At 44.6% G+C, this 13,667-nt stretch overlaps 1 protein-coding gene across 1 annotated transcript in view; it reads right to left on the bottom strand.

The window, feature by feature from the left end:
• Nucleotides 1-2,698: 2,698 nt before the first annotated feature.
• Nucleotides 2,699-13,667, bottom strand: part of ZFAT (zinc finger and AT-hook domain containing) — a 466,784-nt gene continuing 455,815 nt past the window's right edge. Inside the window, exon 16 of the mRNA XM_029592065.1 lies at nucleotides 2,699-4,683. Within this exon, the coding sequence (XP_029447925.1) occupies nucleotides 4,444-4,683 (240 nt within the window). The 3' untranslated portion in view covers nucleotides 2,699-4,443. The remainder of the gene's footprint in view (nucleotides 4,684-13,667) is intronic.

Consider the following 13,667-nt stretch of genomic DNA (forward strand, 5'->3'; position numbering starts at 1 on the left):
GCCAGGCATTGAGACACCAGGTCGGAGAGATCCTCTTTAGGGAAGAACCGCCTCATGGTTCTATATGGCTCAATCCCTGAGGGAAGTTCCCCTTCGTCCGGGAGTTCGGACTCGTCCGGTGAAACATCCGGGTCCGACTGATCCGGACTGTCTGGGGGCGGGAGGTCCGGCACACGATAAGGGCGTGAAGGTCCCGGAACAGGATCCGCTGGAGTCGTAACCGCAGCGGCAGCCGCAGCCACAGCCAGACCAGCAGAAACAGCCGGAACAGCAGGGCCTGGACGGGAAGTTGTTTGCATCTGTACAAAGCCATGAATCCCCTTAAAGAGATCCACCCAGGAAATGGAGGCGGTCTCTAATTGCTGGGGTACGAGATCCCCCGGGATTCCAGGTTGGTTGAGACAGCCCGCTAAATCCGGGGTAGCCCCTGGGGAACTGTCAGCGAATCGTGGCTGAGACTGGTCCTGACCCGAGGCCCCCACGGCCTCCTCACATTGGGAACATAGGGAATCTGGCTCTTCACTGTGCGTGGCTCTAAGCTGGCATGCAGAGCAGAGGCCGAGGGCTTTAATGCCGGAGGCAAGAGGTGCCCCTGCTGAAGCCGCTGAGGCGTTCTGTTCCATTCAAAAATATGCGCTTAATAATAAGCGGCAGCAATATACGCTTAATAAAACAGGCGCCCAATACAACAGGCGCTCAATAATAAGCGGCAGCAATATACACTGTAATACAACAGGCGCTCAATAATATGCGGCAGCAATATACGCTTAATACAACAGGCGCTCAATAATATGCGGCAGCAATATATGCTTTAATACAACAGGCGCTCAATAATATGTGGCAGCAATATACGCTGTAATACAATAGGCGCTGAATAATAAGCGGCAGCAATATACGCTTAATACAACAGGCGCTCAATAATAAGCGGCCGCAATATACGCTTAATACAACAGGTGCTCAATAATATGCGGCAGCAACAGACGCTTAATACAACAGGCGCTTAATAACATGTGGCAGTAATATATGCTCAGTGATATCCAATATGCTCTCAGCAATAGGCGGCTAGCAATATACACTCAATGATATGCAATATGCTCTCAGCAATATGCAGCTAGCAATATACGTTCAATGATATGCAATGTGCTCTCAGCAATATGCGGCTTAGCAATGTACGCTGAACAATATGCAATGTGCTCTGAGCAAAATGCGGCTTAGCAATATACGCACAATGATATGCAATATGCTTTCAGCAATATGCGGCTTAGCAATATATGCTCAATGATATGCAATATGCTCTCAGCAATATGCGGCTTAGTCATAGACCTGCGCCTATCATGGGCGCTCAATACCTGAGTAAGGCCAACAAAATGGCGTCCTTCCACGGCGTGCCGCCCACAGGCCACGCCGCCGATCCTCGTTCCTCGGAGACCAAAGAGTAAGAGATGTACGCCTTACCTGATCCTTGGCGCTTCCCGGCTGGAACCCGGGCGGTCTCTGGCTGCGGGGGGAGAGGGCAAGTACCTTCACCGCCGCGCTTTGAGGAAATGCACCCGCTGCCTCGTCCACGCCGGGACCAAGGCGCCTCGTATGCCTCACCCGAACCTCGCCCGGGGGCTATGTCCCTGCTGCGATTCGGCCACCGGACCGAGGACTTAAACCTCCGGGGGATCACGGAAATCACCCCGGGAAACTCAACTGGGGGAGGAACCTTAGGGTATCACCGCAGGAGTGCAGGGCTCGATGGTGCTGTAGAAGTTTTAGTAAAAAGAAAGTAGAAAGTAGATTTGGAAACATGCTCAGCGAGCATGCAGGCTCTCCAAACTGCTTTGGAGACGGAAATTACTAAGTTGCTATGCTTCCTGTGGGGGTATATATAGACCCGTGCTGACGTCAGATCCGTCTCCAACTGCTAGCACGAGCATACTATACCCATTTGTTCTGAGTCCATCTGGCTACACGACAGGAAACTTGGTTTTGCACGGATTAAACTGAAAGTACCTTTGTCACAACTTTATAAAATATTCTTCCACAATATATATGTTTGATAAAAATGAAAAGAACAAGTCTGAAAGACATTTAATATAGTCCTTAAGGTTGTCTTTATCTAACAAGTCATATGGCAATATAAATATGGACTATTTGTTTTGTCCTGATTAATAAATGTTTTGGCAATAATGCATAGAAAAGCTATGTTTGGTGGGGGTAAGTCATCAGGTCCCTCAGGCAACATTCAATAGATGGGGCGAATCAGACAATTTTCACTATTTCAAATCCTAACTCATAGGGTGGGGGATGGCTGACTCCAGTCTTTGAGAGCCACGAACGGGCCAGGTTCTCAGGATATCCACAATGAATATGTATGAGATAGATTTGCATGCGCTGCCTCCATTGTATGCAAATCTGCCTCATGCATATTCATTGTGGATATCCTGAAAACCTGGCCTGTTTGTGGCTCTCGAGGACTGAAGTCGGCCACCCTTGTCATAGGAAATTCTTTTAGACCGATAAGAGGAATATAGCATCTTTATCCCATCTGGAGGGCAAGAATTTGTCATGTCAGGAATCTTTATAAAGGAAGTTAAGCCTGCAACTTCTTACTTTCAAACTATCATTTCTAGCCTATAAAAAAAAACAAGCTGAAATTTAACATGAAAACTCAGTGAGAAACAGCTTTTTAAAATTTCACTTTCACAATCTGTAAACTTTCAGAGTCAATTTATTGTTATAAAAAAAGTGAAATGTATAAACTATGTTGAAAATTTTAGTAGCGACTCGGTTTATGACATGCCCCAATAGGAACAGTTTTATGAACAGAACATTTCATAGGTTCCTTATATAGCATGGATTGCTCTTTGACAGCAATTACAATTTTATTATTGGTGCAGTCCTTAGCATGCATTCCATATGTATGGTATAGAGTAGCTGAATGTTATTTTCAAAATAAACCTGCATACAGGTTAATGTAAGAGTTGCTGGGGAAACAGTGTGACATAACAAAGTAACATATATATATCATCACTAGATTAAATCCATTAATTAGAACTACATAGTACTTTGTAATATATCACACTCAGCAACTTTTCATTACCTCACATTGCTACTGAAGACTGATCACCTCCCCCAGCCAGAACTCAAAGATTAGCATAAGGAAGAAGAAACAAGAACTTCGAGGAACAGTTTATCACACTTTTCCATATAGTATACTAATCCTAGGGTTTTGATTGGCTTAGCTCATAAACACTGCAAAATACTAATGGTCAATTGAGGACAGTCATGGAAACCTCAATGTCCTAATTGAAAATCCTGAGAATGAAAAGGCAACCTTATTCCTTACCATTGACACTTACATGTAACACCAATACCCTTCTAGGCAGAGGTGGCATTTCCCTCTATTGGTTTTATTGAGTAAATAATGTGATGAAATCTTAGGTGACAGTGTTGATCACTATCCTGTGCATTTATTATTAAAATAAGTGTGCCACCGTGCTTTGGCATTATTCTCTAATAGAATAACAAAAATACGTTTATTTTAATTTAAGAGTGGGCCTTATCACACTGAAAACGCTGTATTTTAATAAATGAACATTCAAACAGAAAAAAGCAGAGCAGGAAACTAGCACTGTGCTGGGATATCTTTCTGTCCAGTCTTTCCAGTCTTATTGAGCAGAAAGATTCAATTTTTGTTGCATCCAATACAAGATTATTACAGTTGAATTTTTCTCTTAGGAAGGCTTTTTGCTTTTGTTCCTCTAATGCAGCTCAGAGCTTACCAACCTTATAAGGAAACAGGCATGTACAAGCACTGTACAACTTCATTTTCTTTTTGTGGGCCAGTAATATTTTTAAAGCTGGAAATGCTAAGATGTGAAATTAAAAATATATACTGTATTTTTTTTTTATCCAGCTCAAAAATGTACAGGTAATGCATTTTCTTTTTTTTACTTCGACAGTTCATGATGCCTCAGATCATACTTGATAAAGAATCTGGATGATACTCCATACTCATTGTATTAAAAAACGTCTTCCCAAACAAACATGAAATGTAGCCTTGTCACTGTTAAGGGTCAACAGCATCCTTATCACAGTTGCTTCTTAAATGTTGTGAGGTGCAGAATGGTGCAAGTCAGAGAATCAAATCAAAGAAGGGGGCTTGGTTGAAAAAGCTGGAGTTTCTTTTGAATTTGGTTCCTGTGCTGGATTCATCTAACTAGCCTCCGCTCAGACAGCAGGATGCAGCAAGGCTTTAAACATTCTGGAAACACAGAGTTTACATCAACAGACTACCTTTCTGTGGCAAAGCAGAGTATGAAGTACTGTGCAACACGTTTGAAAGCTCCAGAATGTTGCTTACTAAAAGTATAAAAATGGGTATTTTCTGAATTTAGAAAAATATTCTAGCTTTGTCCGAGCTATACCAGGAACTTATCCCACGAGCGTCAATTTTCAGATTTCTTGCACAGATTGTGCCACTGTCTGTTCTTCCACCGGCTGCACGGCTTCTTGCACGTATACTATAAATTCAGAGGCCTCTTCTCCTTGAGTGTAGACTGTGACAGTCTCTATTCCCTCTACTTCATCAGATGAGACCACTAGGTGATGCTGTTCACCCAGCTCCACGGAAGCCTGCTGCAAAGCCTCCTGGATCATCACCGTGTGGTTAGCTGCCTGTTCTTCTTGTGTCACCTATTAAAAAATCAAAACAAAACAGTGAGATGTTATGCAAGTTACAGCACAGAACATTAAGAGAGAGAAAAGAAAGGAGAGAAGAGAGAATAAAAGCTTTGGGCCGGTTTTTAAAAAGGTTACGTGCGCCGGGCCCCTAGCCTGGCGTGCCTGTACGTGACAGATTTCGAAGAAACTTTTATCTGTTCCTCAAATTGGTTTGTATTTATAAATTTGTGGCTCAGAAACATTGACAATGTTTTCCTAATCTGGCTTGGTACCGATATACAGTTTTTTTGTGTTTCTTGACTGGTTGAACAAATGCAATAGCAATTTACAATTTTACTACAACATTCACTTATCTCAGATTTCATTTTTGGATATTTGGATATTTTAAGAACATAAGAACATAAGAAAATGCCATACTGGGTCAGACCAAGGGTCCATCAAGCCCAGCATCCTGTTTCCAACAATACACGCTTCTCTACTATGATCTTTCGGAAAGAGACTGATCGGAATAACCTTTGACAGTTGTCATCTGAGGGTCCTTAAGAATAACATACTCACGGGTCAGTTTCTAAGACTGCGACGGTTGTGCTCCTCGAAGATTGAATTTATATCCAAAGCTAAGGAGATGACTGCTCGGTTTAGCAAGAGGGGGTACCCAAACAGGATATTGAAAAAAGCATTTAGACGAGCTCTGGATGCTATGGTTAATTGTATATTACCTTTTTCTACTCTTAGTAAGTCTGTTACTAACATTCGTAAACATTGGATTTCACTTTCCCTTAACAATGTTTTTCAAAGCTCATTACAGTTTATGTATCGATGGGGCAAAAACCTTCGAGACATGCTAACACATCCGGATCTCCACACCATCAATGCAAAACCTTCGAGTAGGGATGAACATAAGCCTTGCGGTCACTGCTCAGTGTGTCCCTTTACAGATACTATGTCTTCTTTCACACATCTGACGTCAAAGAAAACTTTCGTGCTATATGGGGTCTCAGATTGTAACTCTTCGGGGGTGGTCTATGTGATTAGATGCCCGTGTCCAAAACTCTGTGTGGGAAAGACAACTAGAATGATCAAAATGAGGATCATAGAGCACCGATCCAACATTAGGAACCTCCGTGAAAACGCTCCATTGGTCGATCATTGGATTCAGTCCTCGCATTCTCTCTCAGATTTAAATTTCTTTGTACTTGAGGTGGTCACCCCCCACTTGAGAGGAAACTATTCGGAGTATTTAATTCGAAAAGAACAGAAATGGATATATACTCTAGATACTGTTACACCAAATGGTTTAAACAAAGAATTAGAATGGAGCTTTTTCACTTGGTTCTGATTGGTCCCAGTCTATCTGTAACCTGATTGGCTCCTTGTCTCTGTAACGCCAATTGGCTCAGTTTTTTCATGCCTTTTTTTTTTTGAGTATTGTTTAAAACTCCAGTACCCGTACACTTACGCGCTCTCTGTGAAGTATTATTGATTACAACGGTATGTATGATTTATTTTATTTCATTATCACAATAGTGTGTTGGTTATTTTGCCCTCTTCACATAGTCCATTGCTAATTCATGTGTTTGTATTTACAGATTATTGTTAAAACTATTGCCCTCCTGACGCAGCCTTTGGCAAAACACGGGGTCTGTGTCGGGGGACCCTTTGAAAGAATTATATATTGAAACAGTGGAGTTGCCGTCATTGAATTAATAAAATTTTCTTTGAAGATTACATGGACTATGAAATATTTACTGCACTTGTCATGTTTGTACCAGCAAAACATGACATGGAGCTGAGAGAACTGGCCAGATAGTCCCAGAAGCCCACAAAGACCTCTGCTAGTGGTAGGTGAGAACTGCCTTTCAGGACCGCACAATCTACATAGGTTTTCCATTCTATCCTTTGATGGGGAATGGAGGGATTACAATGTCAGAACATCAGCATGTAGGAGACATACGGGAATCTAGCATGTGGAGGATTATTTCAGGCAGATTATGCAGAGAACAGCTGTGTTAAGCTCCTAAATCAAGGTCAGGTCAACCAACATACAGTAGTGGTAGGACTTTGGCACATTCTCAAATAAAATCAGTGGGAGATAGCAAATCTCCTAAGACGAGCAACAGGCTGAATTGGCTATGGTTCCCTGTCAAGAACAAGAGAAGGAATGATCTCTAGCAGGTAGTCAGGTTTATACGGAGGACAGCTGGGAAATATCCTTAGTAAAATGAGTGGTAAGGATAAGAAAGTTTGATAAAAAGAGCTAGAGGAGTGTAGGTAATCAAGCTTGTTAAGCAGAGAGCTTAGAGATACTCTTTTCTTGAGCAGGGTGGGTAGGAAGTCCCCAAGCAGATTGTATCTGCCTACATATACTGTTACAATATATTTTTAAACGGCTTAACATGCAGAACAGTATTATGCATATAGAAATACAAAATGTAACTGATATATACCATATTATTGCTTTTTCATCTATATCCAACAATTTTTTAGTAAGGTTTTCTTTTTTCTTTATATAGTTTGCATTAAAAGGTGAAAAACAGCAACAAACACAAGAAGAAGGATCGATGTAAAAATGGACTTTATTGAAGCTTGCCCGACCTTTGCGTTAATCATTGCTGAGCAGCGTGTGGAATGCAATTTCATCACTCTGTAAGCAGTTAAAGAGTGCCTTGATTTGAAAAAGGACCCAGGAGTCATCTGGTGCTGAGTAACACTTCTTTGAGTTTGCTACATGTGAGCCCTAAGTTGATCTAAAGCCAATCCAAGTGGCTTTTAAGCCCCTGAGGCAGCTCTTTGAGCGAAACTCGGCCAGAGTCGGGCAAGCTTCAATAAAGTCCATTTTTACATCAATCCTTCTTCTTGTGTTTGTTGCTGTTAGCCACCTTGGATCGATTTCCGGTTTGTTTTTTTAAAGGTGAAAATAAAGGATAAAACACTGGCATACTGCTGAAATATCTCACACATCAGTTGTAGCTTCCTGGTTTTTATCTCATTTATATTTTTGGCAATGAAAATGACTTCCACGGTGATACCTTCTCTTTTCTGTAATGACCCTTACCTCCAGACACTCCCAGCATAGCTTCCTGTAGCGGGCTGCAACCAAGGACCTGATTGAAACAAACTGCACTTCCTGTAGACCTTTTATAGTCCATGCAGCCAGGATTTCCTGTGGGCTCTGACTAATGATCTCATCACAGCTCTGGTATGTAAAGGAATTCAGTTCTACCACCCAGCACCTCAGCAACAAGTCTCCTGCTTTGCCATACAGTGTGTGTTGATATTTTTTCCTGCCTCGTCCAGCCGCTTTGCCCTGTCTTTGCCTTGTCTCAGTTCCCTACTGCTCTTCAGACTGACCTCTTTTGCTTTGACCTTTGCTTGGACCTCAATGCTGTCTGATTGCCGCTGCCCTGACCATCACCTGGACCTTGATGTTGTCTGATCTCTACCTTCTTGAACCCGTGCCTGGACCTTGTCATTTCTGTCTGCCACCTGCTGTGACCTTGGCTTGCTTCCTGACTTTGCCTGCCCTCTCACCGGGACTCTTATCTGAGTCCTGCCAGCCTCAGAAACCAAGGGCTCAACCTTCGGGAAATGGGGCTCATATAGGTAGAGCTTGACCTTGTCCCTACCCAAGTGGGTTTGCCAGCTGTCGCTGAAGGCCTAGCAGGTTCGCCTGTGAGGCTGTGTCAATCACACCATAGCCAAAAGGCTCACACGCTGTGACATTCTCCTTGATTTCATTGTGGGCTTTTTTTTTACTGTTCTTGCCACGGACAATAAAGAAGATTAACAGCCTTTCTTGCGACTTCCCAGAGCTTCTTAATGTCTCCTTTGAATGTCTATTCATATTCACCATTTTCCAGTTTGATCATTCTTTTTCTTGAGGCATTGACTTTTCAAATCAATTCAGTGTTTATGTGTTTGCACTTGGTTATACTGAACAGAACAATTCAGGCATAATTCTTTTCAAAATTCTAATTTACATCCTGCAGCCACTAAAATAAATAAGGTTGTCAATTTCATTTTTTTTTTTTTTTTATTAGTATCAGGGCTTGTTTCAATGCCATCCAACTCCAAAATGGGGGGAAAAAATTCACAAAGCAAACTGCAGGAGATATCACATGAACCGACAAAGCTATAATGTGTTTAGATAAAAAGCACATATTTCAGTTGCTAATCTAATCAGTCAAGAGTTATCCATATACTTTTTGTACTATATGATCTTAAATGAGTATAGTATAGTTCCTTATCAATAATGAATTTATAAACAATGGTGTAGCAAAGAAGATATAAATTCTTTCTATACTGTCAAGTATATTACCACTATTAATGACATTATATCCAAAATTGGCCATACATTTACTGCATCCAGGATTTATATAATAGCTAGGGAGTAAGAATAAATCTCAAACTTCAATCCTTCAGGGACACAGAGCCAGAATGCTATCCTGCTTTGTCCCACCAGAATGCTGACTGTTGGGAGCTATTTGTACAACATGACAGACAGATAGGAGGTACAGGTCGTAGCATAATGCACAGATATGTAATATACAGCACTGTGCCATTCAAAAGTATTATTAGCTGCTAATTTGCTAAATTTTCTGGAATTGGAGTTTGGTACTGAAAAGAGTGGAAAAAAGGAATTAAAATACTAACAATACAAATAAATATCTAGAAAGAGGGCACTGGAAAAAGACAAAGCAATTTCAGTAGGAACATCAGCATCTCATTCAAGCAAGGCAGAATGGAACCGTGTCAGAATGCTTTCACTTTAACCCTGCCACATGATGTACGGTATATCATGCTATCCTAGGTTTTCCCTCTCCTTACGCCACCATTAGCTTTATCACAGTCAGCCCAACTTTAACCACTGCCTTTGTGGGTCCCTCCGGGCAAATTCAGTTTTTGCAGACTTGAGGATGAAAGAGGGTCCAAGTTAGGCACACACTACATCCTTATTAGAATCTCTTCTTCCCACTCCGGAGTCCTTATTTTGTAAAGCAGTGGTGTACAACTTTGGTTCTTGAGGGCTGTGAACAGGTTTAGTATTTAGGGTAAACCAAATATCCAAATCAACCGTATTCTTAGATCACCTTCATGTAAAGCAGAGTTCCTTACCTGTAACAGGTGTTCACCTGGGGCAGCAGGATGTTAGTCCTCACCTGTGGGTGACATCATCAGCACGGAAAATTTATGTTACAGTTTCTGTGACTAAGCACACTGAGCATGCCCAGCATGCCCTATACCATGCATCCAAGTGGGGTCCCACTCTTCAGTCTTATAACATAGAATTATAATAAATGAAAAAATATAAGGAGAAACCAGACTCCATAGGATGGCGGGCAGGTTTCGTGAGGACTAACATCCTGCTGTCCAGTGGGAGCACCGAGAGGAGAGAATCACCTTGCTGGTGGCTGAAAAGAATCAGTAAGTACTGCTTGGGGAACTGAAAAGTATTGGGGAGAAGTAAACTATTGGGGTATATTAAGTGTATTTTTGTGTTTTGTTTTAAATAGGTAGTCAGAAAGGCAGGCAATAAACAGAAGTTTGTGTGTTTGTATTTCCCAACCCTCCCACTGCTCATACTATAATTTATAGGCAGGTGTGTCTTTCACATTATAAATACATAAATAAATAAATAAATAATAAAATTAAAAATTAAAAAATAAGCCTTTTAACTTTCAGAAATTCCCCACATCTTATCAAGAGTTTGATCATTCCCTTGTAGGTCTATATCAGATATATAGTGAATACACCAATACATTTTAAGGACTCTAATTGTACGCATCCCTACTCCCATAGCAATCTAAAACTTAACTAGGAACTGAACAAATTTAAAATGAAGGCAGTAGTCCAGAAGCAAGAAGGGGGCCTCCCAGTCTTTTGCATCGAGTGTAACATATATGATTTTTTTAACCGCCGGTGAGAAGTTGTACATGTGCATCCAATGCAAAGAGTTCCTGTCTCTCAGAGAAGAAGTCTGATCTCTGGAATCTAGAATGGCAGAGAAGGAGCTGAGGCAGACAGAGAGGTATGTAGATGAGACCTTCAGAGACATAGTAGTCAAATCCTAACTCCAGACTGGCAGCCCTTGGAGGAGGAAGATCTCATGATTGGACAGCATCAACCTGGTGCAGTAGGAAATGATCCTGTAGCAAGGACCTGCTCTCCAGATGATGCATTGCCCTCTCGCACGAGGATGTCCCTCCTAAGGTTGCTGCCCAGGAGGAAAGGGTTAGGTCGGGCCGTCATAGTTGGTGATTTGATTATTAGGAATGTAGACAGCTGGGTGACTGGTGGGAGTGAGGATCACCTAGTAACATGCCTACCTGGTTCGCAGCTGATGGACCTGACGAGTCACCTAGATAGGATTTTAGACAATGCTGGGGAGGAACCGGCTGTCATAGTATATGTGAACACCAACAACATAGGAAAGTGTGGGAGGGAGGTTCTGGAAGCCAAATTTAGGCTCTTACAGGTCTATACTGTAAAGTGCGGTTGGAGATTCCTCGTCTGCAACTCGCTGTGGGCGCGCAATTGGGACGCGTAAAGCAATCATGCGATACAGTCTCCAGTTTCACGCGTCCTTAGCGCTTCTTGAAACCGACGCATAACCCTTTCCACACCCAGCATGTACATCATATGTAAATGAACGAATTAGCTATTTAATGAAGGAATTAGCTATTCCCTCCGATACTGTGACGCGTGCTCCGATTATCTCCTTTGTAACCCGCTATTTTGCCGCGTCCTTAGCCTGTTAGTTTACCGCCTACCCTCTACCTGGTGTTAGTCCTGCACCATGGACGACTTCCATATATACTAACCCACTTTCAAACTGCATTCAGCCCTTCTTTTTGCATGAACGATGCTGCACGGAACTCCGATTGCATTAGTTATTTGCTTAAAAAAATTATTTCATCCCGCATGTTCCGTATGGGAGCTGACAGCGGCTTACAAAAAAAATTACAGTTCTCATAAAATGCTAAAGTTGTTTTATATATATATATATATATATATATATATATATATATACATATATACATACACACACACATATACCTAGATGGCACTTTCCGAATCCCCCATCTCCACACGGGTGGGCGGGTGTGCGGTCATCGAGGCGGCGGCAGGAGCCGGCGGGCGGGTGGGTGTCCGTCCATCCAGGCGGCGGGAGGTGGCGGGCGGATGGGCGCGCGTTTATCCAGGCGGCGGCGGCGGGCGGGTGGGCATCTGTTCATCCAGGCGGAGGGAGCCGACGGCGAAAGCGGCCTCCAGCAGCCCCCGCCGGCAGTGAATGAATGCACGCCTGTTTACGACCGTGCAATTTCGGCGCTCAAGGCAGTCACATGCCGTGACGTCAAGCGTCGTGATGTCACGCCTTGAGCACCGAAATTGCACGGGCGTAAACAGGCGTGCATTCATTCACTGCCGGCGGGGGCTGCTGGAGGCTGCTTTCGCCGCCGGCTCTCTCCGCCTGGAAGAACACACGCCCACCCGCCCGCCAGCCCCTGCCGCCGCCTGGATAAACACGCGTGGAGATGGGGGATTCGGAAAGTGACATCTAGGTATTTATATATATATATATACAAGCCGTTAAGCCCGTTAAAACGGCTACATTAACATTTTTTTTTGGGATCATTTCCTTCCCCCTCATGCTCCCTCCCACCTCCCCCCTCTCTCCCCTCAGTCACTCCTCTCTCTCCCCCCTCCCCCCTCCCTCAGTCACTCCCATCTCCCCCTCCCCCAGTCACTCCCCTCAGTCACTCCCCCCTCCCCCCAGTTACTCCTCTCTCCCCTCCTCCCCTGAGTCACTCCTCTCTCCCCCCTCCCCTGAGTCACTCCTCCCTCCCCCCTCCCTCTTCCCCTCAGTCACTCCTCCCTCCCCTGAGTCACTCCTCCCTCCCTCCTCCCCCTGAGTCACTCCTCCCTCCCTCCTCCCCCGAGTCACTCCTCCCTCCCTCCTCCCCCGAGTCACTCCCCCCTCCCTCCTCCCCCGAGTCACTCCCCCCTCCCTCCTCCCCTCAGTCACTCCTCTCTCCCCCCTCCCTCCTCCCCTCAGTCGATCTCCGCCAAAGACCGGGAGCGGCGGCCCGAAGACCCGGAGTGGCGGCGGCGGCCCGAAGACCCGGAGCGGCGGCCCGAAGACCCAGAGCGGCGGGAGCGGCAGCGGCGGCCCGAAGACCCGGGCTGGAGCGGCAGCGGCGGCCCAAAGACCCGGAGCGGCGGCGGCATGCGCGCGAGGGAGGGAAGTCCCTCCCTCGCGCGCATGCCGCCGCCGCTCCGGGTCTTCGGGCCGCCGCTCCTGCCGCTCCGGGTCTTCGGGCCGTCACTCCGGGTCTTCGGGCCGGTGCCGCCGCCGCTCCGGGTCTTTGGGCCGGTGCTGCCGCCGCCGCTCCGGGTCTTCAGGCCGCCGTTCCTGCCGCTCCTACAGCGCCATTTTTATTTTTAAGAGGCACACTGTGACCGACGTGCTCGCATGCGCGGTAGAGCTGCTCTCTACTGCGCATTTGTGGCACGTCGGTCAACCTTCGTTTATTAGGTTGATAACATCTAGGTATATATATATGACATCTATATAACAACTTTTGTTTTAGTTTTGGTTGTTTTAGTTTTGATGGTTTCCCCCCTCCCGCCTTGCTTCGGGAGGGGGGAAACCATCCACTTTCTGGTACCTGTCATTTCAAATGTCAGTTGAAATGACATTTGAAATGACAGGTAGCAGCGCACCCAGGATACTGTATAGGCGCTGTATTAAGCGCCTATACAGTAAAATGGGTTGCGCGGGCCTAACACTTCGCCTAACGCTTCGCAGACGCGGCTTGCATTTGCAAGCAATTTGAATAGAGTATCGAGCGATATGTGAAGAGAACTGTGCGTGCGGGGAACGAGGGTGCGCCCTGCACTGCCGCACTCTAACGCGGCATAACTGTATCGACCTGTTAGGTAGAAAGCTGAAATCCAGAACTCCCATGGAAGCATTCTCTGAAATGCTCCCTGTT

Source organism: Rhinatrema bivittatum, chromosome 2 (assembly GCF_901001135.1).
Source record: "Rhinatrema bivittatum chromosome 2, aRhiBiv1.1, whole genome shotgun sequence".
NCBI classification, from domain to species: Eukaryota; Metazoa; Chordata; class Amphibia; order Gymnophiona; family Rhinatrematidae; genus Rhinatrema; species Rhinatrema bivittatum.